General features: G+C 46.4%; 5 protein-coding genes across 9 annotated transcripts; 3 read left to right on the top strand and 2 right to left on the bottom strand.

Annotated features, from left to right (window-relative positions):
* Positions 1–6,082: 6,082 nt before the first annotated feature.
* Positions 6,083–11,683, top strand: LOC108096495 (eukaryotic translation initiation factor 4 gamma 2; the record flags this gene model as incomplete). Its single annotated transcript, XM_017198105.2, has 3 exons — positions 6,083–8,688; positions 8,856–10,696; positions 10,760–11,683. Coding segments are annotated over 3 exons (4,626 nt in total), but the record flags the coding sequence as incomplete, so codon positions are not given.
* A 93-nt stretch (positions 11,684–11,776) lies between these two features.
* LOC108096639 lies at positions 11,777–12,640 on the top strand. 3 transcript variants are annotated; one of them, XM_017198399.2, is made up of 2 exons: positions 11,777–12,312; positions 12,390–12,640. In XM_017198399.2, the coding sequence occupies exon 1, from the start codon at positions 11,890–11,892 to the stop codon at positions 12,310–12,312; it is 423 nt and encodes a 140-aa protein (XP_017053888.1). In that variant the 5' UTR covers positions 11,777–11,889; the 3' UTR covers positions 12,390–12,640. The 3 variants fall into 3 exon arrangements, with proteins under 3 accessions (XP_017053888.1, XP_017053887.1, XP_017053886.1); XM_017198398.2 differs by having other exon boundaries at positions 11,777–12,329; XM_017198397.1 differs by having other exon boundaries at positions 11,777–12,332.
* On the top strand, positions 12,549–20,635 carry LOC108096638 (zinc finger protein GLIS2 homolog). Of its 3 annotated transcripts, none has more exons than XM_043208305.1 (3): positions 12,549–12,636; positions 18,819–19,178; positions 19,772–20,635. In XM_043208305.1, the coding sequence occupies exons 2-3, from the start codon at positions 18,955–18,957 to the stop codon at positions 20,514–20,516; spliced, it is 969 nt and encodes a 322-aa protein (XP_043064240.1). In that variant the 5' UTR covers positions 12,549–12,636; positions 18,819–18,954; the 3' UTR covers positions 20,517–20,635. The 3 variants fall into 3 exon arrangements, with proteins under 3 accessions (XP_043064240.1, XP_017053885.1, XP_017053883.1); XM_017198396.2 differs by lacking the exon at positions 12,549–12,636 and adding an exon at positions 12,673–12,768; XM_017198394.2 differs by lacking the exon at positions 12,549–12,636 and having other exon boundaries at positions 18,686–19,178.
* A 526-nt stretch (positions 20,636–21,161) lies between these two features.
* LOC108096637 lies at positions 21,162–24,268 on the bottom strand. The gene is made up of 5 exons (XM_017198393.2): positions 23,893–24,268; positions 23,658–23,815; positions 22,016–23,588; positions 21,817–21,956; positions 21,162–21,757 (listed from the first exon to the last, which is right to left on the bottom strand). Exons 1-5 carry the CDS (start codon positions 23,958–23,960, stop codon positions 21,582–21,584), a joined length of 2,115 nt encoding a protein of 704 aa, XP_017053882.1. The 5' UTR covers positions 23,961–24,268; the 3' UTR covers positions 21,162–21,581.
* A 294-nt stretch (positions 24,269–24,562) lies between these two features.
* On the bottom strand, positions 24,563–27,043 carry LOC108096742 (DCN1-like protein 3). Its single transcript, XM_017198593.2, has 4 exons — positions 26,086–27,043; positions 25,890–26,027; positions 25,491–25,824; positions 24,563–25,435 (listed from the first exon to the last, which is right to left on the bottom strand). Exons 1-4 carry the CDS (start codon positions 26,252–26,254, stop codon positions 25,078–25,080), a joined length of 999 nt encoding a protein of 332 aa, XP_017054082.1. The 5' UTR covers positions 26,255–27,043; the 3' UTR covers positions 24,563–25,077.
* Between the last annotated feature and the right edge of the window lie 154 nt (positions 27,044–27,197).

The following is a 27,197-nucleotide window of genomic DNA, read 5'->3' as shown; positions in this document are numbered from 1 at the left end:
TGTGCGGTCTTCACTCCACTCGACGTTTTCAACATCGGACGACAGGCGCAGGACTACAAACGCAGGACGCAGGACGAAGGACGACCCTGCGTTGTCATTTTTCATTTCGCTCACAACCCCCCAGTCGCATAGTCGAAATTTGTATATGTCGAAAAGTCCGACATTCCTGCCCGACAAACAGTGTGCCCAGAGGAGAGGAGAGGAGAGGGGAGGGCATGGGGGAGGGGAAGGGGAGGGGGAGAGGGAGATCCTGGATGGGGGAAAAAGCCAGGCAGCTTCATCCGAATCCGGCAATTAGGCCAAGCGTAAAGCGTGCTGAAACTATTGAAAAGGACAAGAGAGATATATAGAGTCAGCGTCGGGCTTTCTGAATATACCGAGTTTTCGGGGGAGTTTCAGGGGGGTAAGGGGGTGCAGAGGGGTGCTGAGGGGTGTTGCGGGGGCTGTGCGTGTATGCCAAATCGTTTTGTGATTGCCGAAAGCTGTCTTCGGACTTTATTGGTTTTTTGGAACGAGATTTCATCAGCACTGCCAAAAAGTTGTGCGGCAAACAGATTAAGGGACAAGTACAATATGGCCTATGCGCAATTAATAAATGGTTGTTGTTGTTGTCGTTGGGGTCCTTATAAGGAAATCAAATTAAACAGGAAGGGAAAGAATTAATTACAATTACTAAGAACTACTACTAAATGTATCAGTTATTAATTAATTTATATTTTAGCATACAGTTTAAATTTTTCAATGATCAAAGTTTCAGGAAATAGTATTTATACAACATTTTTTTACTTAAAACAACAATTTTGGTATGTAAATAAAAATTTCATTGTGAGTAGTACTTCAAATAAAATGTTTAAACCATATTTGTTTTGTTAGTTTTTATCGACCTATTACATACATATCTCGTAAAAGCGACTTCCTTAGTGTTTTCTCTCTGTGCATTCGCATCGAAAATTGCTTGAGCATTTTTGGACAATCATTTCTATTATCAAAAGTCATTGACACCCTTTTATTTATTTTTACATTTATTGTTTTTCCTCATCGCCCCTGATATCCTTGCGATAATCGCTTACATGCCACTTGTCCTGGTGCGAGGGGATGCTCAAGGCTGAAGGACCCAAAAGGGGGATGAGCGGCGAGGGGGGAAGGGACAATGCCGTGAAATAAGGATTAATGGTGTACACGATTATTTGTGCCGGGTGACTGAGAGACAGACGGTCGTTCGGTCGGTCGGTCGGTCGAACAAACATATTAAAAAATACAATACGAAAACTGTCGCGAGGGCGGCAACAGGATGAGTTCGGCGGCAAGGATATTCATGGGGTGGCGTAGGTCGAATTTAATAAAACGCTCCTTCTCAAGTGTTTATCCTGCGGATGCGGATCTGGATGCGAGTGCGGGGATGTACTGGTTGCGATTTCGCCACGCTTCTGGTTGGCTGGCCGAGTTCACTTGCCATCCTGTCGGCTTTTCCTTCAGCCGAGGGCTGCTCACTGTTGACTGCTTAGTGCCTCCTGACAATTGTTTTCCCCGGCCGAGGCTTTCCCTTTCTCCCCCTCGAATGATGAAGAATTTATTTGAAAATTAAGAAGACAAATTATTTAATTTCGACTTTATGAGCTTTTTCGCCGCCCCCGTTCGAGTGCTTTAATTTCAAATGCGAAAAGGGACGCCGGCGTTTTCCGCGGAAAAGGGTTCGCAGGCGGCCATTTTGAGCGCGGAAAAAGGCGCTTTGCATTTTATGCCCGACGCGGTAATAAACACGCAGCCAGGACTTAGAATCTAAAACGGGCATGGAAAGGGGGCATCGGACTTGGCACGAGCACGCCACAAACTTAATTTCATTTAGTTTTATGTACATTTCATTAAGCAAAAAATGCCCAGGCATCGCGACGGCGACCAACATTGAAGTGTCCGGACTTCGGACTAGGTCCTGCATATAAACCCGACTACGGAGCTATATAGCTACAGCTATAGCTATAGCTTTAGCGATGGCGATGGCGATGGCGACTTGGGGACAATCAAGATAAATAGCAAACGGAATTTTTATTGCCGAAAGGATACGACGAAGGGCGAAACAAAAGGCAGCCCAAAGAGTTGAAAGTGTTGACGTGACTGCTGTGTTGTCCTGTCCTGCGGCCTTTGTCCTCGATGTGTGCAGCCAGGATACTCGCAGTCTAACACAGTCTCACACACACACACACACACACACACCACACATTCGGGCCACGGAAAATTGTCAGAATGTTTTGTATTTTCCAAATTTATTGCCGGTGGCCGCATTTTGTTGTCGCTGCGACCATAGATTATCTCATCGTTTAGGAGGGCCTAATATGCGCCGGAGGCAGTCGCAATATGATTTATCGCCGACCTACCGATATATGATCGTTCCGGGTTTGTTTACCTATCCCTTCGCCTTTGTTTTATCCTTCCACCTTGACGCTTTCAGCAGCTCCAGCTCCAGCTGCGAGCCGAACATTTTTAATTACGCTTTTTACAAGAAAATTAAATGGCAACATGTCATCACTAATTAAATTGTTCTTCTCTTCGGTTTCCCAGTTCTTCATGGTTATCCTGCGAGTGTGTGTGCCCGAGTGTGGAAACCAAGAAAGGAGGTGGGGCGCCAAAGGGTTGTGCTAGATGAATGCGTTGATAATGCCAGGGAAATACATTTATCAAACGGGACGATAGTGCGGCCTGGGGCACGGGTTATTGTGTTGTCGTCGGGCCGAATACTTAAACTATATCTGTCACTGGTTGTTAGCGATCGGTCATTTCAATTAACAAAATTATCCTTCCTATAAATGTAATCAAATACCATTGAATTTTATGGTCGAAACTTTATATCCTTCGTGAAAGGCAAGATAAAGGGAAATTTATATCCATGGTGAGTGGTCAAGTAATTAATTTTAATTAAATAAAATTATACTTATTAAAAAAAAGATAAGGGGATACATAAACGAAGGTAAGAGACTCGTTCGGAAAAACGTTTTAAGGGTTTGATAATAACCGCCATTATTTGGATACTTTTAACAATGACAATGATTTTACTTACTGTAGTCAATCTTCCATATCTCAATGTTTTTACGAGTCGATATACAAGTTTTATTCGCAAAAAATGTATTAATTTTGTGCTGACAGGTAATTCGAGTCAAAAAGTTCGATTGCAACTACATAGTAACAATTTTAGTTAGATATAGGTAAAAAAAACATGTTATTTAATTAAAGTAGGTTTTAAACGCTGTTTCAGACATTTCTTAATCAAGGAGACCAACAACCATTATTTTCTTTTGATAGTCATACAGTTCTCTTGTTATTACCACCTTAAAAAAGCTGAAATAAATAATTTCTTGCAGAAGGTGAAGTAACGTAGAGCAAAATCGAATTTGGCGGGCTAAAAACGTTTTCCAACTCTACTTTCATCCAGCACCATTTGCAGCACAGACTATTCATCGAACTGGTTCGATAGACTTTTCATTGACCGATATGTTTCAAGCCAGGTTATCGACCATGGTTTCGACATTTGTTAATGTTTTAGTTTAGTTTGTAACTACACTTAAATAATGCATTAATATCTGAGTTTCACTCTTTTTCCCCCTTAAGCAACAATTTAATGACATAACTTTTTCTATATTAATCTGCCGATTGCTCACCATGTCAACAAGTAAAGATTTATAAGATTATTTATTATAAGAAAAACAATGACCTAAACCGTGGTGGAAAAACAGGGCGACCAAGGGCACCCACCCCGTCCATGGAAAAACAGCGATCAGAATATCGATATATCGAACAATTTCAAAACATCGATACTATCGTATGTAAATCCGATTTTTGCAGCTGCAGTTTCATATACTGGTAACACTGCTTTGCGTTTGCCATACGAAATTACTCAAGTAAAGGTTAGTAAAAAATAATTTAAAAAGTGGGTTGTACCTTCGAGTTTTAGCTGTCTCTGAGGGAGTTAACAAAGCCTTCTGAGTTGTAAGTAGGTTTTCGAAATTGTAGCCTAAAAATTTTCCACGATGTTCAGGAAAAAACTGATTAGTTTTCGTGTGTATAAGTGTGCGTGAACGTCCTCGTTTCTTCACGGCGAAAAAGTCAAGCTGTGAAATCAATAAAAGTGCGAAACCCCAAAAGACGCCTTCGTGACTCGTCCGTGGTGTTGGTTTTCAAGAACACAACGGGAAAATTAAACGACGAAAAACTTGAACCAGATGATTCACTCTGAAAAAAAACACAAAGAAAGTTTTGTCAGCTTGGGTGTGTGTGTAGGTACACATATTTATGCCACAAAATGGCGGCGGCACGTCGGAAAATCTCAAATGCTGTTGACGTTGCGGCTGTTCGAGTTATCTGCAGTGCCCCACCCCCTCTTCTTCTCGGAAAACAGCCCACCCCTGGAGATGGAGTTTTTTATTCCAACTTCACAGCTTCAGTTTTGGCATGAGCCTTCCAGTTCCTCTCTAATCTCACACACTTATCCGGATGTGTGGGTGCACTTTGTTCGCCTTGCTTTCGTCACTATTTGGAAAATATGATAGACTCTTCATAGTTTTATGGGTTTTTCGAGTTATTTGCTCTTGAAGCCCCCTAAAAAATAGGTGTTTTACAGTGTGGGTGTGCCACTTGGGCAGTTAAATATGCAGACAGCGATAAACACTTGTACACAAGAGCCGAACGCTCGAATTGAGGTCAAAATCATCCACAACTGGGTCTGAGCGGAAAAGGGGGGTGTTTCCTCGGGTCGGGGTCGACGCCTCAGTGCAACAGAGGGTGGGTTTTCGCATTGGGGGTGTTTAGCAATAGAAGACGACAATATACTGCAGGCTAAAAAATATGTATGTACCCGTAGAAAGACAAAGACGCATTGCAGGGTTGTTAAATGGAGAAAGATACCCCTACCTCGTTTCATATTGCCAATCAATTAAGCTAAGCAAATTGAGCGTAATAGAAAAGTGACTCAGCTAATCAGCTTTTCCATCCCCATTGTTGGCTGTGCGCCTCTGACTATTTCCCGGGGTCAAGAGACTTTAATTCCATGGCGCAGAAGACCAGCATCGCGTGCGAGCGAGATGGCTTACTTTCTGGAAAGCGCGAGAGAGAGATCCCCAAAGCTGAGGCCATAAACCCCCCAACACAAAGAAAGGACACTGACACACACAGACACAGCTTCTAGTTCTTTTCGGTATGTGTGTGTGGGTGTGTGTTTGTGGGGAGAGAGCATGCCAAACAAAGAAAGCGGGAACAAAGAACTGCTGGCCATAACAAATGAGTCAATCGAGCGAAAGTAACTTGGCAAAAAAAAAAAAAAAAAATAAGCTTAGCAACTGCTAAAAGCTAGTTAGCATTGATTAAACCTGTGATTAATTAGAATCTTCCCAGCTGGCAATGCCCCAAGCACACACACACTTACGTATGTAAGTAAGTGGGGAGAATGCGGCAATTGGCGGGAGAGAGTGGAAGTGGAATAAACTTGAAGGTGCTCATCGAGGTTATTTCCATTAAATGCATATTTTCCAGTTTGCCTGCCAGGTGCTGTTGTTGTTATTTCGCAGTGAAATCGAGTGTAAACAATAACAATCGCCTCGAGATCGTAATTTACGGCCGTTGAAATAATCTCCGCCTTGCCCACATCAGTTTTCTTTTGTGTTTTTGTCACAATTGAACGTAATATATAGTTGACTCGTCTGGTCCAAGATTTTTTTTTCGTCTACTCCCTGTATATTTTAGTCTTTTCTATTCTCATCCTTTTTTGTATTAACTTGTAACGGTTTTCGGATTCTCTGTTTTCCCACCGATTTCTCTGCAGGATTCCCCGAAACGCAAGGCAATTACCCAGTGTGACGTAACGTAACGGAGAGACCAATCCCAGGTGTTACCACGCAGGACTTCTAACTTGAAAGGAGCAAGCTAATACATTCGGACTCCAGGAATCCACTGCAGGAAGGATCGAAACCGACAGGATATCCAAAAATCCCAAACCACTTGTCTCTGTGTGCGTACGCGTGTGTGTGTTTGATTTGTGTGCGTTTCGTTGAAGTGTCCCAGGAAAGGATCACCAGAACTAGGATCATCCAAGCCGTGATATCCAGTTCGAATCCCCAAGCGAAGGGGAAACCAAGTCAAGACGCCTAAAGGACAACACTCCGTGCACCCCGCGCACGCATCCATTTCGCCCCCGAATCGATACAGAAAAGCATCCACCATTCCTCTATCAACGTACGACGCCGCTCCCCTTTTGCACTCTTACGACGACAGTCCGCAGCGTTGGGACCTAACCAACGGGCACCAGGCAGGCGTCATCATAGATCAGTTCCGGGGCGGTAAAGCGATCACCATTGAGGGAGGCACCAGCACCGGTGATACGACGAGCATCGGCGGCGGCAGCGATTTACGACTGGTAATAACGGCCAACCCCAGTGAGATCGAGCGCAATTACGATCAGCCAACCAATCGCGGTGGTGGCGGAGGCGGCGGCGTTATCGGCGTCAGCTGCGGTGGCCAAACCCCACCGACACCCACGGTCGTCGGCAAAACCCTGCTGAACACCAGTCCCAATCTCTTGCCGATCACGACTGCGACCGATACGTTCAACAACCTCAAGAATCTGGTGAAGATCGACAAGGGCTCGTCGCCATCGTCGGGATCGAATCAGCAAGGAGGCGGCAACTATCGCAAGGGCGGCTCGAACGGTTCGGGTTACAAGAGCGGCGGAGGCGGCAGCGGCAACGGAGGATCTCCGGCCATTAGCGGCAACCCCGATAGGAACGGCAGCCGATCATCTGGCGGACCGACCGGACACTTTTCCACTGGCTATAGCAAGAATTCCGCCAAAATTCGCCAACACGATAGTGAGGTGAGCCCAAGACCTCGACGATCTTACCAGGGTGACTCGTCGTCGTCGCGTTACTATCCGAAAAATAGTGACATTTTGGGTCAAGGCTTAAGCGGCAACTCCGACAACAGCTACAACGGCGGCTCCTCGTCCGGCAGATACCAGCAGGACCAGCAGCAGGGCGGAGCTCATCGTGGTAGTCGCAACAACTATCACTCCAACTCCGATGGCAATTACAATCGATCTTTGAACTCCAACTCCGCCGTAGGGGGAGGAGGATCGGGATCCGGCGGTGGCAGCAATTACCGCGCCACTCGCAACTACGAGAACGGAAATGGGAGCAACGGCCCACAGCCACGTTACGGCAGCGGCAACGGGAACGGCAACAGCAACTCGAACTCAACAAGCGGCTACAACGGATCAGCAGCGAGCTCCGCAGTCAACAGCAGCAAGTCCTCGTACGGGCCTTCGCGCGGTGCCAACGATGGAGGCGTGAGTGGCGGCTACGGCAGCAGCAGCAGCAACAACTATCGCGACAGTTACGAGGACTCGCCGTCGCACCAGCGGTACACGAACAACGGCAGCCTAGAACGAAACGGAGGCGGAGGATCGGGGGCAGGAGGAGCGAGCGGAGGAGCTCGCAGCTACGGCAGGTCGGAGGCGGATCGCTACGGAGCACCGGCCAGTCGCACGCCCACCCTTCGCAACGGCAATGCGTCCGCTCAGAATTCGGGCGGCTCCACTTCCAACTCTTCGAACATTTCTCTGAACTCAGCAGGAGCGGCAGCAGCAGCTCCGCATTCCCAACAGCAGCAGCAGCAGCATCAGCAGCAGGAGCGATCCCAGGCGGGCAAGGCAAGCACTCCGCCACCGATCACCGGACGCTGGATACCACCTTCGCTGCGTCCGCAGCATGGACTTACCCAAAGCGAGAAGAACGACGCCGTCTTCCGGCGCGTAAGGGGTATTCTCAACAAGCTAACGCCCGAGAAGTTCCAGGAGCTGAGCGATGAACTGCTGAAACTGGACCTCAATTCGATTGTTATTCTGAACGGCGTGATTTTGCTGATTTTCGACAAGGCCTTGGACGAGCCAAAGTACTCGTCTATGTACGCACAGCTCTGCAAGCGACTTTCCGAGGAAGCCCCGTCATTCGACAAGGAACCAAACAACTCGTGCACTTTCTTGCGCCTTCTGATCGCCGTTTGCCGCGACAAGTTCAACAACCGTTTGAAGCGTGACGAGAACGACAACCGTCCGCCGCCCGAAAATGAGGCCGACGAGGAGGAGCGCCGCCATTTGGCCAAACAGCGCATGCTCGGCAACGTCAAGTTCATCGGAGAGCTCAACAAGCTCGACATGCTGTCGAAGACCGTGCTGCATCAGTGCATCATGGAGCTATTGGACAAGAAGAAGAAGCGTACGGCCGGTGCGCAGGAAATGTGCGAGGACATGGAATGCCTGGCTCAGCTGCTCAAGACTTGCGGCAAGAATCTGGATTCAGAACAGGGCAAAGAGCTGATGAACCAGTACTTCGAGACGCTTGAACGTCGGTCAAAGTCATCTGAATATCCACCGAGGATACGCTTCATGCTAAAGGACGTCATCGAACTGCGCCAGAACCATTGGGTGCCGCGCAAGCTGGGCACCACGGAGGGTCCCGTCCCCATAAAGCAAATACGCTCGGACGACGACTCGATCATCCGCACCCCGTTCCCCAATCGCAACCGCGATATGCGCAACGATCGCGACTCGGACAGCTGGATGAATCGGTTCCATTTGAATATCCAGCCTGGCGGCTACAATGACATGTTTAGCGGACTGAGTGTCACGGGAGCTTCTCCGATTGTCTCACCGTAAGTATTTCAATGCCGTGGGATATTTTTAGTTAAATAGGTGGGGTGTGGTGGCGGTTATTGTCTTACAGAAGTAACAAATCTAGTATCATCAAAAGGAAAACCATTGCTCAGTAAGGGTGAATAAAACAATTGTTAAAAATTAATATTTAATTTGCGTGTTGCAGATTCGCTACCAGCAATCGGGATAGAGATCGCGAAAATCGCCAGTACAACAATCGCGGCGATCGCAACCGGGATCGTGACCAAGGCGGCAGTGGCGGAGCCAACTATGGCAGTCGCTACAAGCACAACCAGAACGGTGGAGGCAGCGGAGGAGGAGGTTCCTCGAACAACCGGGACCGCGACGATTCGCGCAGGAACAACGATCGCGACAGGGATCGCAACGATGGACAGTATGGGGGTAACCAGCTGCTGGGTAGTAAGGAGTTGGCACCGCGGTTCAAGCGCAATTTGATCACCACGAACCAAGATGCGGTGGAGAACTTGCAGATGCGCCCGGCAGCCAACTCCTTGCTTTTCCGAGCGGCCTCCCAGAATCAGAAGTTCCCGGCCACTCTACCGATGTCCACGCCGCCCAACAGCAGCAGCAACAACAACCAAGGCAGTTCGCAGGGCAAGGATCAGGGTCAGCTATCCAATTCGCATTATCCTCTCCTGGGCACACCCACTTCCCATTTAATTAATCCAACGCGTCCATCGTCGACACCATCTGCTGAGTACGCTGACAACCGAACTCTGCTGGGAGTGCAAAACGAGAGGGGTCTCAAGGCCACCTCATCGTCGCCAAACTTTGGATCGGCAACAGATAAGCTGGGAGAGCAGCTGGACAGCCAGGGAGGCAGGAAGGGCTCCCACGACGGCAAGGATCAGGCCAAGAATGGCTCCGTCGAGAGACCAAGCACCCCAGTCGGCGCTACTGGCTCGGCCAAGCAGAAGAAGGACAAGGGTCCCAACAAGGAGGAGTTGTCCAAGAAGGCTAGCCAGTATTTCAAGGAGAAATTCTATTACGATGAGGAGGAAGAGACAAAGGAAGACGTCGAGGAGAAGAAGGATGATGCAGAGGCCAAGGCAGAAACAGAAGATGCTCCAGCAGAAGATTCGAAGGTTGAGGAAGATACCACCACACCTGCGGCCACTCCAGATCGCTTCGCCGAGCTTGTGGACGGATTCCTAGAGCTGAAGCTGCCCGAGAAGTCGCTGAAGGATGTGTGCCTCAATCTTCTGATGGATGTGCTGGACCGTGTAAATGATGTCTATCTGGAGCGCGTTGTGCGTCTTCTGCAGACACTGCGCAAACAGTCTAATATTAAGTCCAACATCGTGGTCGAGGTCTTCAAGCAGCTGGTCAACAAGATGAACGAGCGGGAGGCTCTCAATCCCCGGATTGCGAGCCTCGTGGCCAGTGTTTTGGCCAAGACCGTTTGTTGTGAGCCGGCTCTGTTGAAGCTGAACGACATCGCCAACTACACAGACAACGGACAGCACTATCCGCTTTTCCTGCTTGTGCTGCAGCAGTTGGTCAAGGTCATCGGCAAGGATGCGCTGGAGGAGAAGTTCCGTGCGAGCAAGGTGGATCTGATTAACAGCCTGCCGGAGGCGGATCGCACCAAAGAGCGATTGGCCGAGATTCTCGAGGATCGCCAGCTTTCCTTCCTGTATCCTTTGCTGAAGGTGCAGGCCGAGATGCTGAAGCAGCTGCAGAGTGACCCGAACCCAAACAACTTCTACAAGTGGATCAAGGCCAACGTGGACAACAAATACTACAAGGACCCGGGCTTCATTCAAGCCCTCATGACCGTGGTGGTCAAGTACGTGACCAAGGAGACGACGCTGGCGGCCAATCTGGACCCCAAGGAGCACCCGGAAAAGTCGGTGACCCAGAAGGAGCAGCAGTTGCTGGAGAACTACAGTCAGATGCTGCAAACTTTCCTGGGACAAAACGAGCTGCAGTTGATGGCGCTATACGCTCTGCAGACATTCTGCTACAATGAGAACTTCCCCAAGGGTAAGAACTAATCTTTTTGCATCCAATCTATTTAAGGGTACTCATATTTTTTTCTTGTATTAGGCATGCTGTGCCGTTGGTTCAAATATCTTTACGAATCTGAAATTATTGAGGAGGAGGCATTCGTCTTGTGGAAGGAGGAGATTTCCGACAAATATCCAGGCAAAGGATCCGCTTTGTTCCAAGTTAACGCCTGGTTGACTTGGCTGCAGGAGGCCGAATCTGAGGACGATGAGGATTAGGACGCACCAGTCCCGCATAACAACGCTATATGTTTATCACTTCCAATATTTATTCACAAATCTATATTGATTACATGATGAAAAAGAACAAAACTAACAAAAAAAAAAAAAAATCAAACAAAAAAATCGCAATCAGAAATAATAAGAAAGAAAGTAGCAGCAGGATGGAAGTTTCAAATCGCGGTTGCAAATCTTAGTCAAATTATAGTAGAAAAACACACATAAAAACAAATTAATCAAAATTATTTGATATCCAAAAAATTCAAAGAACTTTAACAACCATTTAACAATAAATAAAACCCAATAGATGCAAACATAAAAGATATTTAATCCATACAACATAACCGCAAGCAAACTTAGCAAACTGACATTGACATTTCAAACATAAAAACGTAACTATTAATTAGTGAATTTCATCTACTTATTTTTTTCTTTACATATAAAAACCGGAACTGATCTTTAAATCGAATATAAATGATTTCAATTGTCTGCCCATATTTGGTACTCTCGCCGATTTCCCGATTGTGTATTTAATTAAGTAGGTCAAAACAAATCGACAACGTAAATATTACATATAAACAACCAATCGACGCGCGCTAAAGGGAGCGAAAACAAAATCTGAATGTAATTTGTGAACAAAATATCGTATATATGTATTTTAACTCAACAAAACGTAAACATTAAAAACTCGCCCACATTAAATAGAGCCTTAATAAATGCAACCAACACTGCGAACGGCGAAAAATTGTATTCTTTTATTAATTTTATAGACGGGATGGTTTTAAATTTGGCGCCTTGAGCTTTAAAAGCTATCTTTCGATTTGTTCTAACAGCTTGAGAAGCCCTGGACAGCTGTGCTTACTAGTTTTCCAACACTGGCTGCGGTGATCAAAATCTGCATTTCATTGTTTTCTTTTGTTTAAATTAATTTTGAGAGAAAATACCCAATCAATGGAGAGTGTGGAAGTCTTGAAAAATACTTCAACTCCAGGAGATGTTGTGCCGCCAAAGGCATCCCTTCCCTTTACCTCACATTGCGTCCATTTGGAGGCGGGACCCTCGCAATTTACTGTGCGCGCTCTAAAAATGCAAGGCAGCACCATGCTGTTTGTAAATGCCAAGGAATCGGAAGTTTTTGAGGAGTTAGCGGTGGCCATGCCCTCTCGCAATCCCGCCAGCAGCGAGTCAATATCCTCCACAATTCTCGGCGGACACGGGCAGACCGATTCCTCCGTTCTGGCTGCTAAGTTAAGCAAACGCTATCACCGGCAATTCTATGTGAGCCTCAATCTCAAACTGGACAGACTGGCGGGTCCTCTGTTCGAAAAGTCGCTAGTCACCTACATGCAAGAGCATCTGGAGCACTTCGCTTGAGTGGGTACTACGTATATGTGGTATAAATTTAAACCTGCAGTCGCATACATATTTATTTCTGGTTCACGTGCACACAGGGCTCGCCACCGATGACACGGCGCCGCGTGGGGGTCACCATCTATTTCGGGGACCAGCGGCTATACCCCACGGACACAGCACTACGTACTCGCACTCCACTCAACCACACTCCATCGCACTATCTGGGATCTCCGATTCCCGATCTCCGCTCAGACGTCGTCATGCGGCGGTCGAGTGAGCGCGAACTTTAAAATAGAGAAACGTGTCGCAGAACCGATTTTTGTACAATAAATTTATTGCCCCTAAGTAAGTTTACAGACGACGATCGAAAGCTTTATCAATTGTGTCGCGATAGCAGTGCTCAGTGTAAGAAGAGGTCACCTGCTGTGGGAGTGATCGCGTGCCACCCGCATGCTCTTCAGGCCCGATGACGTGAAGGTCAGTTCGGCTGCACCGATCGCTTGGTTGATTATTCCGCAGAATCGCTTTTTAAATTCGAATATATTTCGTATTGCGCTGGTTTGTTTATGTGATGATTAGCAGGCATACCATTTGATTGGTGGGAAAGTGAATTGTGACTTTGTGCTACTAAATATTTAATTTGAGCATTAACAACATTGCTCTGTCGCTTTAATCTCGTTGGGCTTTACAATTCATTGACATTACCTATAGTACTATATTTTTACTTTTAGTCAAAAACAGCATTTATAACTATCGGTTTTCTGGCCGTCTAATTTTCAAAATCATTACTTGGCTTATGCCCATGATTGGCAAAAACGTTGACTATTTCCCGAAAAATCTTTGCTTGCTCATAGTAGATATTTGAAGCAAACTTCTGCTTTTAAATGAAAGTTTAGGTAATTCTTTTAATTCTTAATTCAAAATCAATGTGGTCTTTCAAAGGATGCCCAATGTATTGTTTTTTTTTAAGTGAGGAACGATGGTTAAATGGAATTGGACATGTTTACCAATACATATTTTTTTTCTAAAATACATATACTTTTAGTTTATTTTGCTTATCTTTTGTATAAAACATTTCATGCCGTGTTTTGTATTTGTTACCATTATTACATCGAACAACTAAACAAAATGCCGGAGGCAGCTTCTAAATACAGCTGTGTTCATAATAATAGCAGTGCAATAGCAACGAAGTAAAACAACGGTAATTTTAGCATATTCCTTTTCGTTAGTTAATCGCTTGATCATTTTTTTTTGTAAAATGGAATATAGAGATAGGAAAACTAAAAAAGTTCCATTAGATTTGCTTTTTATTTTCGTTTTTTGGACATTCTTGTGCAAAATCACAAGTTTTTGGCTGTTCATAATAATAGCAGTTTTTCATTTTCATCCACAAAAAGTGCCAAAAACATTAAAAATTTTGCAAAAAGTGAGTTTGATTAAGTTTATTAACATAATTTAAATAAAAATACACAATAACCATGCAAAAATTTTAATTTTAGTAAGTAGAGGACAACACTGTTCAGAGGAAGAGAGAAATTTGATAGTTCAGCTTAGAAAGCAGGGAAAAACCTATAAACAAATCCAAGATATGGTAAATTGTTCTACCAAAATGGTATCCAATGCCATTTATGGCATCCAGTGCCATTTAAATATGATTGGAAGGCCAAAACACGTGGGCCCAAACGAAAAACAACCGATATTAAGGACCGACGAATAGTGTGCTTCAGCAAAGCGAATCCTCTTGCATCTTCTAGGGATGTAAAAGTGGAGCTGAAGTTGGGGATCAGCGACGTCACCATTCGCCTTCGATTAGTAAATGGAAATTTAAATGCGCGAAGCCCCCGAAAGGTGCCATTACTTGGTAAAAGGCATATCCAAGCTCGAATGGAGTTTGCCAAAAGCCATTTGAACTGGCCAGTGACGAAATGGCGCAACATTCTTTAGACAGATGAGTCCAAACTGGTCTTGTTTGGTGGGACAGGCTCAAGACAGTATGTCCGACGACCCCCAAACACTGAGTACCACCCAAACCACACTCTAAAGACCGTTAAGCACGGTGGCCTTAAAATATTGGTATGGGCTTGTTTTTCGTACAGCGGCGTGGGTCGCATACATATGATCTATGGGATCATGGACCAACACGTCTATGTGGACATACTCAAAAATGTTATGCTTCCTTATGCACAGTGGGATATGCCCTTAAAATGGTCATTCCAGCAGGATAACGACCCAAAACATACCAGCAAATTGGCTAAGAGCTGGTTTATTCAAGAAAACATTGATGTAATGTCGTGTCCAGCACAGTCCCCGGATTTAAATCCGATTGAAAATTTATGGGGGGACATCAAGCGATATGTGGCAAAGAAATCCCCGACTTCAAAGTCGCAGCTTTGGCAATTTGTACCGGACGCGTGGGCGCACATTCCCACTAAGCGTTGCCAGGACTTGGTGGACTCCTTGCGACGGAGGTGTGGAGCTGTAATAGCCAATAAAGGTTTTCCGACAAAATATTAGTTAATATTTATCATTATTGTTATTTGTATTAAGTTATTTTTAAGATTTGTTGAATTTTTTAATTGTTTTTGGTAACACTGCTATTATTATGAACAGCGCATTTTGTCGTTATTATTTTGTTATTATGTATATTTTCGAAAAAAAATGGAGTTACTAAACTGAAACAAATGTTAACATAATTAAGATTAAATATATTATGTTGATGTAAACCAAATTTGTCCCAATTTAGTGTTTATACTATGATTTTTCGATCTTAAACATTTACGTCATCAGCACTGCTATTATTATGAACACAGCTGTACTTAAGGAGTCTCTTATAAATCATCTCCTTACAAAGAACTCTTCATAATTTATGTACAAACCTAAAGTTTACGTCGTGTTTTGTTCAAAAGTCCCAAACTAGCAAAGTCAGATGGACTCTGGGACGGCAGTTTTTCCAAGTCGTTCTATATTGATTTGCCTATCGTAGGACTAGACACACTTAATATCCATTGGCATTCTCAGACTGAAATTCGCCCTTGCTTCCTGCCCGCCAATCGTAAATCTAAATCGAGTGATAAGGCGTTTAAATTACCCCCGCCAAGAATGCCAGTCATATATAATGAAAAAGACCCCAGCGGCGTTGTGCAATTGTTGTTGGATCATACCGCATGGATGTGCCATTGAAACTTTTCCGCTAAACTTCCAAGCAGAAATACAAAAGCAAAAAAAAAAAACCCACGAAAATACGAAAACAAAATTTGGCTCTCATAATAATGCCCAGTCTAGACGAGATATTGTCAGGCGTATCAGCAGTGGTAACAGAAACAATAGCATATCGCTCCTAAATAGCAACACCCATTGAACGGGTATAAAAATAGAGTCCCAGCCGGAAGGTCTGCGCTCCAGGTTTTGTGGGCTCCCACGAATGTCTGGAATGCTTTTTTTTTCTCCGCTATTTTTCGGTTCCCCCAGTTGCCTAATAACTTTTCCTTTTTGGCCATATCTGTGTCTGGCGATAAGCGCCCTATAAATATTAGATCCGAGTCGGCCGAATTTGAGCAGCAGACTGTAATAAACGGATTGGAGTGGAGATGCGTGTGGTGGATCCATGCCTCGGTTGCATGTCCCTTCGCGGTGTGATTGTGATGACTGGCTGGCCAGCCAGCTGGCGGTACATGGGACCTGGACTTTGGAAGTCTGTCGGTGGAGCCAACAAAGCAATTAGCCTTCTGCCGCGGGTCTAGCATAGTCATATCAGCGCCCAGTGGGTTCCACGGCAGCGATAAGCGGACTGGACTTCGGTTGGGCATGGACCCTTCTCGCCACGGCGGCTGCACAGTTGCATCTCGGCGGAGATAAACCCCCAACTCGGGCGCACGCCCACCGGTCAACTTGGTTCGGATGGGATCGCATCGGATGGGGATCCCGAGGCACAAGCCGACTTTGCCGGCAGGGCTTATCGGACCACCAGCCACCTTTGCCAGCCATCCAGACCCCGCCGGTTATCGGTCGAGTGTTGTTAATTTGATAGAAATATTGAACATCATTCCGGCCGGCGGACTGCACCCTGCGAATCCAGTTCGATCCGGATCGAGTGTCTGTCGCCCAGTTGTTTTTATTTACGCCGAGCTTCAGATCACGGAAAATTAATAAGCGCACACGCTTCGGATCCCCAAGCTGAAATTCGCCAATGTTCGCCAATGTTCGTTGGTGTTTTATTATTCCTTTTCCTTATCAGTTTGTGGAACTTCTGCTTCTGGACTTTTGCAATGTCCGAGGGGGGGAGACCGATTCCACGATTCCAGCTCGGATCGAGAAGCATCCGGAGGAGCAGGAGGCGAGACAATGCCGGTCTTATCGACGGACGCTCGAGCCATACAAAGTTCACATCGGCTGGCAGAAAATCCGGATTTTTTACTCATTTTCTGGGCTATTTAATTGCCCGTCAGCCACGGGCAAAGCATAAAAATTAGGTTGCGACTGGTCTGCTTCAATTTTGGGGCGGGGTGGGATGTGGTTTCTAAAAGCCCCAAGGCCGCACCTCGGAAGATTCCGCTGAACTGACCTCGCCGGGCGCAACTGTACTTTAGTCTGTGGTCTGATTGTGCACAATATATTGTACAATATTTATACCCCCTATCTATTTATAAATCATGATTCGGCATCTGGTCAGGGAGATTGGGAATTACGAATTACAAACTGCAAGTGGAACTGGAACTGGAAATGGCAGTCCACCTGTCGCTCTGCTGATAGAGGACAAGGGCTTATCAAAGTCCCTGATGTCGTGTTGTCTTTACGTAAGCCAGGGACCCCACTCGGTGGCCCGTGCACTCGCCCGGATTACGCTCGATCGGTGGGTGGTGGTTTGGCTTGGTGGTTTGGTGCGGGGTGGGTGTTATGCGAAGGTGGAGCGAAGGTTGCTCCGCCAGTGATTCACGAGTCCAGACAGCGCCGCCGCCGCCTGATAACGCCGATAGCTGATAGCCAACAGCTAATAGCTATAGCCACCACCACCCAGCAGAGCGCAACTCCGCTTCCCGTCGTGCCATTCACGTCATGGCGCAGAAAGTTTTCGGGCCCGGAAAGATATGGAGCGGCGGCATGTGGCGGCATTTGTTGACTTGCCGTGAGATAACCACCTTATCGCATCCAGCGGTCCCCAGACGCAGCGCCCACACACTGAGGTGAAAACGGCGGCCAAACCTAAGAATGAAATTCTGGGTTTGGGATACTACGTTAAAAGATATATGTACTTAAAAACTCAACGAGTCCTGATAAAATCGTAAAATTATAAATAAAGAAAATAGGTCTTACGCATTTAAAGTAATTAAGGCATGGCTTAAAATGATCTTAAGTACTTTAAAATAGAATCTGATAAACTTTCTATTGTGGGATTCTGAGTGTCACACTGCCTTAGTTTATCCTATTTTTGACTTGCTAAAATGGACCCTGAATTGTTTATCTTTATGCAATATTTACAAAGAAATTCTTTACCACATTGTACTTATCTGAGTTCAAGTTTAAGCGAACTTATTACTTTTTGAACTTCTAAATCAGGGCTTTCCCAAAAGAAAGAATTTTTTAAAATCCGTTTTTCTTAAACATTTGATGAGTATGTTATTTTCTTTTTTTTTATTTATCTTTTAAATTAAATAAAAATAAAAATGTCATTGAAATCGGTAAAATATTGTAATGTCAACAACTTGAAGTGATTGTTGTTTCTAAATACACAATCTTGAGGCATGACTTCATAATCTAGAATAACGAATCCCAAAACATTATGGCTCATGGTATAATGTTGATTCTAGATGTAGCTAGTTTACCCTGATTTCCCGAGCACCTAAGTAGTTTTTCTCTGAGTGCACGGGGACAGATGTTGACGTACCTGTTCCGAGCGAAAGGGTGGGGCGAATCGGTTCGCAGGGCGGGGATGCAGGGAATTCGCTTGGCGGTACGAAGTGCAAGTCAGGCAGACGGCACCGGGCGATAAGGCTTGCCCCCCAAAGAGCGATCATCGAGCGCACACATGTACATGGTACATATGTTGGCTGGCTGGCTGGCTGGCTGGTTGGTTGGTTGGTTTTCCACTTGTGCGTTGATAAGCGCTGCCAGACCGCTCCCCCTGGCCAGCCCCTTCGGTCGCCCGTGATCCGCAGTACGGAGTTACACTCACGTAGTGTGTGCTTTTGCCCCAGATCCACTTGCCCCAGTGGATTTTTTCCACCGCCCGCGCCTCCGTGCGCTACGCACCTGCTCTTCTGCCCTCCAGTGTTTTGGTTCCGTCTGTCGCCGCCGTCGTCGTCGTCGCCGCCCTTTCCCCCCTGTCGCCACTCCCCCGCCGGACCCGTCTGCAGCCTTCGGCACTGATAAGCGTTCCCTGTCCGTCTGGCCGACCCCTTATCACGCTCCGAGTTTCGCATATTACACGAACCTCCGGAGGCGAGCGGCTCATTCGATCGGCAAATGCGTTAGCGAAAGCAACTTATTCTTTCAATCGCCATGGATATAGTACAAAAGTCAATCTTCAACAGCGGCCCCACCAGAGGGATATACGAGCCGCCCGTCGGCTACTATACGCCGTACAACACTCCGCCTTACATAGCCGGATATACGGATTCCGGCACTTGGCTGGCGGATCACCACAGTCAGCATCAGCCGCACCAGCAGATGCAGCACATCCGGTTCCCAACGCCGCCTATTACGCCGCCGCGTCCCCTCGCCGGATACGGATATAGCCACCGCACCCAGTCCGTGATCATGAAGGCCCACGGCCAGCAGGACGAGATCTGCCGGAGTCCCGTGGAGTTCCCCGACGACAGCAAGTCCTGCAGCAGCGGCAGCGAGTGCGGCACCACCAGCGATTTCGTGTGCAACTGGATCGAGTGCGATAGGTAAGCATCGATTGTGTTACTGCATTACTCAGGGGGAAATTGCAACAATTTGTCATAAGTTACGTTACATTTTATTGAGGGGAAGAACCCCCTATCCGTGCTTTGAGCTTAATTTTAAACTTATGAAACGAGCTTCTTGGAAAAATACTCATTTAAATATTTAAACTGAATACTTACAAAATCAGAAACAGATTTATAAAGAATTCAAAATTATAGTAAAATTTAGGAATTTGAATTTTTTACATTTTCTAGCTGTTGATTGCATGAGAGAATATGGAAAACTTTCATTATTCTGTTCTGTTTTATGAAACCCCTGCATTTTTCATTAAAACTGATTAAGCTCTTATACAGAAAAATGCAGCAGCCTGGTATTTGTTGAGCTCTTGGACTGAACTTTTTGATTAACCAGTACGCATTAATACGCGATAATAATATGACATTTGGGTCAATACGATAGGGCTTAAATATTATTTATGGCTAAGAACGGTATTTGATTTTGGATCGTATTTACGAGATAATATTCATTTGATAAAATTGCCAATAAAACGAATGATTTTCATAACTAACCACTGATTTTGTTCTGATCATTGCAGAGTTTTTGACACACTGGAGGCACTGGCTCAACACGTGACCCAGAGACACGCGATCGCCTCGCTCACAGATGGACTCTACTACTGCCGCTGGCGGGGATGCCAGCGCAGCGAGCGGGGATTCAATGCCCGCTACAAGATGCTCGTCCACACCCGCACGCACACCAAGGAGAAGCCCCACCGCTGCCACCTGTGCGAGAAGTCCTTTTCGCGGGCGGAGAACCTCAAGATCCACATCAGGTCGCACTCCGGCGAGAAGCCGTACAAGTGCAGCTTCGAGGGCTGCCAGAAGGCGTACTCGAACTCCTCGGACCGGTTCAAGCACACCCGCACCCACTCGATGGAGAAGCCCTACATGTGCAAGGTGTCCGGCTGCCAGAAGCGCTACACGGATCCCTCATCGCTGCGAAAGCATGTGAAGACCTTCAAGCACAGCATCCACCTGATCGCCAGCCAGCCCCTCAGCCTGCCCAGCGCTCCGTGTCTCCTGGAGTCCAGCAGCGAGTCCGCCTTCACCTGCCTTCCAGCCGCCGGCAGTGTGGAGTCCACCTGCTCCTCCGCCTCCACCCGCTACTACGATGACTCCAACAACGAGCCCAGCGATTACTCGCTGAAGCCCAAGCCAGATGCGGAGTTCTCGCCCAGCTATTGGCTAAGCGAGCGGCAGCATAGTTACCTCCAGAGCGAGGACTTCTTCGTCAAGATGGACGTGGAATCGCCGCTGGATCTGCGCATCCACAGAATTTGAGCCTCCCGATCGGTTCGCCTCTCGTCTCTCTTCCCCCGTCTAGTCATCGCGCTGTCTCCCAGCTCTTGTCACTACACTTAGTTTAATGTTTAACCTGATTAAAGACTGTTGTATTTGAAGACATCTTGTTTAAAATGGGGAATGGATGAGGTCACCAAAGAACCAACAGGCATTGTTAAGAATTCCTCATTAATCATAGGGATTCTGGAAATACAATCCAATAGCTTTTTTTTTTTACCATGTATGGTTTTCCTACGAATTAGTCCAAGAAATCTGGGAACTTTTAATCTCTTTCTATACTCGATTATAATTTCTTTATATTAATGTCTGAGTGAGGAAATCAGACTACTGACTCATATAGCAATTGCAGAAACGATCTTCGGGTTTTTTATGTCATAAAGGAAATAATAAAAGAGAGCCGTAAAAATTAATTATTTAATTAATTTAAAAAATTCCAAATATCAAGTAATATTTGAAAACGCAAAGGTCAAGGATTTGGACAAACCCCAAGCAACTGACCAATTGGGAATTGCCGCGTGATCATTATCTCCTTCGATAACTTTTAAAAAACCTAGGCGTACCTATATTATTATCTGTTTAAGGGAAAGTCCCCGTTTATAATGGCTATGCCCACAGAAGACTGGATATTTGAAAATATTTATTGTTTAAATGCGCATCTAGACGAGATTTTACAACTGTTAATAACAGATTAAATCTTTTTTGCGGCTAATAGGAATGTTAGTTGATCTAGATAACCTCTCGTTTTTACAAACAACAAGAACAAACAAAATAAATAGCAAAAGTATTTCACATTTGAAATAGTTAAATACACTTTGAAAGCGGTATCAGGGTGTACACTATATATACGCATATATACTGGCAACATACTACATAGTAGAAACAAAAAATTTAAATAATTATTATTGTTGCACTCGCGTCGTTTAAGGAAACAATTACGTTGCAGTCCCACCGTCCGGATTTCCTGTACAGCTGTACACCTGCGCTGGATGTGCCTTGTGGTGGCCACCAGCATTAGACCATGTCCAGTCACCATTAGCATTAGCATTATGCTTTAAAAAACCTTACAACTCGTACAATATATTGTCGACAAATCGGGCACTCGTTCAGTACTTTTCCACAGTTCGTACAGGTTGCCATGTGGCCGCACTCGAGGAAAACGCACTCAATTGCGTGATCCATGCAAATTTTGCAAAGCTCATCCGTGGGCAGTTTCTCCACAGCTGCATAAATAGTTCAAGTATTAAACAGGTGAAATTACGGTCAAACGTCCAAAGCTCACCTGGAGACTCGCGCATGGTTTTCCATAGCCGGCTAACCCGATCGAGCAGTTCCTGCTTCTCGCAGCAGCCTTTGTAGTCGACGCGGTGCAACATGAGCACCTCTTTGAGCTGCTTTACCGTCAAACCCTCCAAGTCTTTTCTGTATATCGTAAGATACTTAAAACCAACCCTAGATTTAGGAGATAGTAGACCACTTACAAGTCCTCAAAGTCTTCCAAATTGACGAAACGTGAATCAATGCCGGCGGCCGGCTCAAAGTCCGATGGTGCCGCATACACATGAATGCCCTCGTCGTCGTCCCAGCGGATATCGTCGTCCTGAGTGGGCGAGAACTCAATGTTCGGCGTGATGGGCATGTCCGGGGATCTGCCGCCGGCTGCCACACTAATCGCATCCACGCTGAGCGGGGAAACGGCGTGACTCTCCGCATCGGAGGCATCCACGGACTTGGTGCGCTGCTCCAGGTACGTGAGAAACTCCTGCAGCTCCCTCTTGATGTCCTCCTCGGACATTTGCGAGTTCTCCAGATGGCGCCGCATCTTCTCCACATGCCGGCGTATGTTTGTTTTGTTCTTACCGCAGCGCTGGCAGCTCTGGCGATGGGAGTGCGCATGGAGACCGTTCTCTGGCTGTTCGCTAAGCGTTGAAAGCCCCAGGCTGAGTCTAGTGCCACTCGGTGCCACTGGGGACTCGTCATCGCTGGAATGGTGGGGCCGATTCAAGTAGCCATCGGAGCGTCGCCGGGTCACCTTCTTTGTGCGCTGCGGCACGGCGGGATGGAGTGCAGGACTCGGATTAGCCGGGCGCTGTTCAATGTTCAGCGTCTGTGTGCTCTCGCCCATTTGGCCATCTTCACCCTCGACTGCTGGTCTGCTCCGCAGCGTAACCTCCAGGATCTCTTCAGCGGCACTTGTGGTCGGCGTTTCCTCTGCAGCCGGTTCGATTCGGTTCACCTCGAGCACCTGCCACTGGTCCAGATGGCTGCTGTTCGTGTCCGTTGTGGCCTTGCTCTCGTCGGAGATGCCCCCAATGGCGCCCAGCTCCTCGAAGCTTGACTGTGAGGAGGCATCCGCCTTGGAGCTGCTCGAGCCCTGCTTGGAGCAACCCGGACTGGCTGCTGTTGTGCCCCGAGCGCCATCTGTTCCTTCCACAAGCCCAGCAGAGCTAGGCTCTGCAGGAGCGTTGGCCCTTCGGCCACTGCTATCGGTTTTAAGCGACAGTGAAACTCGCTCACTAAACGTGGCCATAATCTCGTCGTCAGAGCACTCGCAGTCTGACTTGCTAGGCGCCTCCTCCTGCTCCTGCTCCCGCCTCTGAACTACCGGAGCCTGGCTGCTGCTGCTGGCATCACGATTATTGGGTGCCTGCGTGGAAGTTGAGGGACTGCTGCTGTTCCGGCTGCCTCCATTGGTAGTGGAGCTTGCAGTTGCCTCTTGATGGACATGGACCCGTTGTGGTCCGCCGTTTACGGCACTAGCATATGTGGGAATCTCTCGTTTGGACACTCGCGGCTGCTCGAAGATGTGGGTGGGCGCCTCCGGCGACTGTCTGCTCTCCGGCGGCTTTTGAGCAGTGGCCTTTGAGTCGAAAGAGGCCAGCGAATCGCTTATATTGTCGCTCAGGTTGGAGAAGAAGTTTTGGCACGACTGTTTGAGGTTGTCAATGGGGTTGGCTTGACCCCGACCCGGACTGTTGGAGGAAGCGTTCGACCCGCGACTCCTGTCCATCTGGGCCACATGGGTGAGGACCAGACCAACCAGTTCCTCTTTCTCTGCGGGGTAAAGTATAGTATAGTATATTTAATTACAATTTCGGGGGATTTCAAAGCAGAGTGACTCACCCAAACAGCCTTCAGTGGAGATGTGTTTGGACTGCAGATAGAAAATTAGGTCCTTGGGTTTGAGCTTCAGCAGATCTGTCCTTAAAAGCGGACGCTGAGCGAAGACCGAGCATCGCTGGCATCTTCTGGCCGCAATGCAGTTGGCACAATAGTAACGTCTGTACGTGGGTTATCAAATAATTCAGGTGATTCCCCGAAATTTCGGATACGATTATTTCATGATGGCATTACTCACTTGCAGTCGAAGCAAGCGCGCTTGCGACGAAACACCGTGAATTCCACGGCGCAGCTTTCGCAAGGCATCTTGGACAGCTGGACAGTGGGCAGTTGCACCTATCGACCGTATCCTTGCGCTGCGGTATCCTTGCAACTGCTCCCCTTTCCGCCTGCTTACGCCCACTGTGCTGGCATTGCATTTGTTTTTCAATGTCAACGCCGTGAATCACTGGATGGTCAAAGCTGCACACACTGATCTCCTGTCCACCTGGCGGGAATTTCTAAGACTGTTTTAAGTATCTACGTCAACACTTAATTGTAGGCAGCTGGCGGGGATCACGATGATTTTTATAAATTTTTATCAGGCAAAATAGTAATTCAATGTACCAGGGCTGTTGTGAAATATATACGTATGTGGCAAGGTTGCAAAGATGCAATGTTATCGGTTTGGTAATCCGATAAGGTAATCGATGATATTGCATCTAGGCGGGTGATTTCAATTCAGGGTGCCTAAATCTCTAACAATTTGTATTTTTAAAATTTGTATTAAAAGCTTGATCTGTTCGGGTTGAATCTCTGTAAATAATCTGAAAACTTGTATGCAGTCTGGAAAGGTGATGTGCTCACTATTAAAAAGCATCTTCTTCAAATTGATATAATTAACAAACTCAATTAACTAGCATATGCAATTACTCTTTTAGTTGCTTTTATTTAATTCACATCCACTACTTACAGTTAAGTATGTAATTGTATGCATTTAAATATTTAAGTGCCATAAAATGTTGCAATCTTGTTTAAAATAATACATCAATTAGTTACTAAGTATTATATGGTCTGCCTTCTGCTCCGCCTTCAAGTCATTTTAGTTGTATATACACATGTGGTTTCCGATGATTGAGCTTTTCCGAAATTCTTGTCGATAAGTCTTTAATTACATAAACAAATGCGTCCGTTGTTGCTCCGGCCAGAATGTTGGCCAGCCAATAATAAGAGCTGGCTAATGATGGCAGTTGGAGTCCGTCCTCAAGCAGCGCCAGCACCGCATCGTTCGTTTTCAGTAGCCACGGGTGTTTTTCGTTTTTAAGAGGGAACTTAAGCAGCAGCAAGAGAGAGCGAGTCGTCAGTGAAGGTGAAAATGTACATTCTTTAATTTCTATTGGCGAGTTGAACGTTGCTTGGCCCTGAAGAGACATGGAGACTGCTACTACGACACGAGACCCGAATCCCCGGCCTTCACGTGGCTCTGCAGGGGATCGTCGTTGTTGTTGTCATCGTCGTGGATGCCCGACGACACCATTGCCCGCGTTTTTTCATAGTCGACAAAGTCGTCGAACAGACTGGGCCACGCTTCGGTGTCATCGTAATTTTGTATATCACATTGTTCCGTAAAGTTGAGGTACATGTTCCATGTATCCTTCGGTATGCGGCGAATATTCGGGTGCTTTTCGAGGAAGTGTATCCAGTTGGAGAAGAGATCAGGTGTTTGTACAGTGAACACTAGTTTCCACAGGTCGATGGCCATCTCTAAAGAGAGAACGCGCTGATCGGGCTCCAGGCCAAAGCTAAGAACGAGGAATATTAGATATAATCAGATGTAGCGTAGAGGCAGCAACATACCGAAAGGTGAAGCGGTATAACTGCTTGAACATCTCGGCGTCCGCCTTGAGCATCTCGATCGTTTGTTCCAGCCGCACCCGGATGCTGGCTATTGTATCCGCCCGCATTTTGTGCAGGCCCTCGATGAACTCCGCCTTAGTGAAGCGGCACATCTGAGAGGCATCCAGGCACCACGCCAGGACCAGAATGGCGAACTCATCGGGCTGATAGTTGAGGTCATTGCACAGGCGTTCGATTCCATCCGTGAGTATCATATCCTCGTCGTCCGGATCTTTGTACACGTCGAATAGTTTGTTCAGTGCCTGATGCGACACCTCCATGGATTCCTTGACAGCTAAAAGCACAGAATCGATTATGGGTGTTTTATTATAGCGACGCTGACAAACGCTGCTGACTCACCAGTTGTTATGATATCGCTCATGGTGGGCGCACTGCCATTAAGCAAACCTAAAGACTTAAAACTATTACGCTTAGTATCACAATTGTTTGCTTTTGCTGGCTTGAGTGGAGTTCGGCTAGAGAGCAGTTCATCGGTTTCTGGGGGAAAAGAAAGGGTTAGACTTAGACTTTGGTTTATTAATTATGAAATACCCACCGAGGGCGCAGCGCTCGTTGGCATTGGGATTAGTGCCCACCGAATCGTAGCAGTTTGCAAGGCTGGTGGCCGTCTGGCAGGCGTTGGAATTGTGTGAATTGGGGGACGAGGCGTTCGTTGGCATCGATTGTTCGGCGGCAGACTGGAAGCATTTCAGGCAATTGCCCATAGTGCGGGCGTGCAAAGTGCGGCTGGCCGTTGGCCACTGCTTCCGGGTGCTCCTCCTCCTCCTCCTGCAGTTGCTGCTCTAAGAGGAGCACGCGATGGCCTCCAGTTTCGATTTGGCTAAAGGCTGACACTGGTGATTTGTCAAGGGCGTGGATCTGTGAGGTTTAATCCTATGGCTCCTTGGGAATTTATTGGCTGGGCATTGGCACTGCTGTTTCCTCTGCTGACATATGGTAGTGGCTAACCCGATTTCGAGTACGAGTACGAGTTCGATTCCGATTCTTTGTTGCTACTGCGATTGCTGTTGTTATTTTGGTGCCTCCTACGCAAACGCACACTCACGCGTATACACATACATGTGCAGCTTGCATTTGCAGCATACACTGCCTCCGAATCGCGCTCGTTTGCTTTAACGACTGTTTTTGCTTACATTTTCAGTTCACCTCGTTAATGAGTTTAGTTTAACTCTAATTTTGTGCAATTTTTAAATGTGATTTTTCTTGCTTTTCCACTTGTTTTTTTCTGACGGACCAGAGCAATCGGACCAGGGCGGCACAAGTCAACCAGGGCAGCACTGCTCAGTGGTGGGTGCGTGCGATAGTTCGTGGCTAGTAGGTGAATGGTAATGCCGTATCGTGCTCTCCGAGAGTTAAACAGAGTGTGAGAGAAAGGGTCACAGTGGACACAAATTCAAAATTTAAAACATATTTAGGCGAAATTTCTTTAACTTATGTTTTCTTCAAATTAGGTTTGCCAAAATACCAAATATGTAAAAATTCCTGAAATACTTAAATTTTGATCATAAGACTAGTTTTATGAATGTATAACATAACAAAACAACATCAAAATCGGCAGTTGCTTGTTTTTTTTAATAATCTCAAAATCATGTATAAAAAAACTATGTGCTGGTGAAATACACAATAACCTTTTTTACCATTCCTATG

The sequence above is a fragment of the Drosophila ficusphila genome, unplaced genomic scaffold, assembly GCF_018152265.1.
Source record: "Drosophila ficusphila isolate 14025-0441.05 unplaced genomic scaffold, ASM1815226v1 contig_414, whole genome shotgun sequence".
Classification (NCBI taxonomy): Eukaryota; Metazoa; Arthropoda; class Insecta; order Diptera; family Drosophilidae; genus Drosophila; species Drosophila ficusphila.
The sequence above is the reverse complement of the archived record's forward strand: the minus strand, read 5'-3'. Positions and strand labels throughout refer to the sequence as shown.

Bases quoted from the DNA above. Each gene is read 5' to 3' on its own strand.
- LOC108096638 (XM_017198394.2), top strand. From the start codon at position 18,787: ATGGATATAGTACAAAAGTCAATCTTCAACAGCGGCCCCACCAGAGGG. The intron at 19,179-19,771 runs GTAAGCATCGAT...TGATCATTGCAG, and splicing joins AACTGGATCGAGTGCGATAG to AGTTTTTGACACACTGGAGG.
- LOC108096637 (XM_017198393.2), bottom strand. From the start codon at position 23,960: ATGCCTTGCGAAAGCTGCGCCGTGGAATTCACGGTGTTTCGTCGCAAG. The intron at 23,816-23,892 runs GTGAGTAATGCC...ACCCACGTACAG, and splicing joins CGCGCTTGCTTCGACTGCAA to ACGTTACTATTGTGCCAACT. The intron at 21,957-22,015 runs GTAAGTGGTCTA...TACGATATACAG, and splicing joins TTGGAAGACTTTGAGGACTT to AAAAGACTTGGAGGGTTTGA.
- LOC108096742 (XM_017198593.2), bottom strand. From the start codon at position 26,254: ATGGGCAATTGCCTGAAATGCTTCCAGTCTGCCGCCGAACAATCGATG. The intron at 26,028-26,085 runs GTGGGTATTTCA...CTTTTCCCCCAG, and splicing joins CAACGAGCGCTGCGCCCTCG to AAACCGATGAACTGCTCTCT. The intron at 25,825-25,889 runs GTGAGTCAGCAG...CTGTGCTTTTAG, and splicing joins GAGCGATATCATAACAACTG to CTGTCAAGGAATCCATGGAG.
- LOC108096639 (XM_017198399.2), top strand. From the start codon at position 11,890: ATGGAGAGTGTGGAAGTCTTGAAAAATACTTCAACTCCAGGAGATGTT.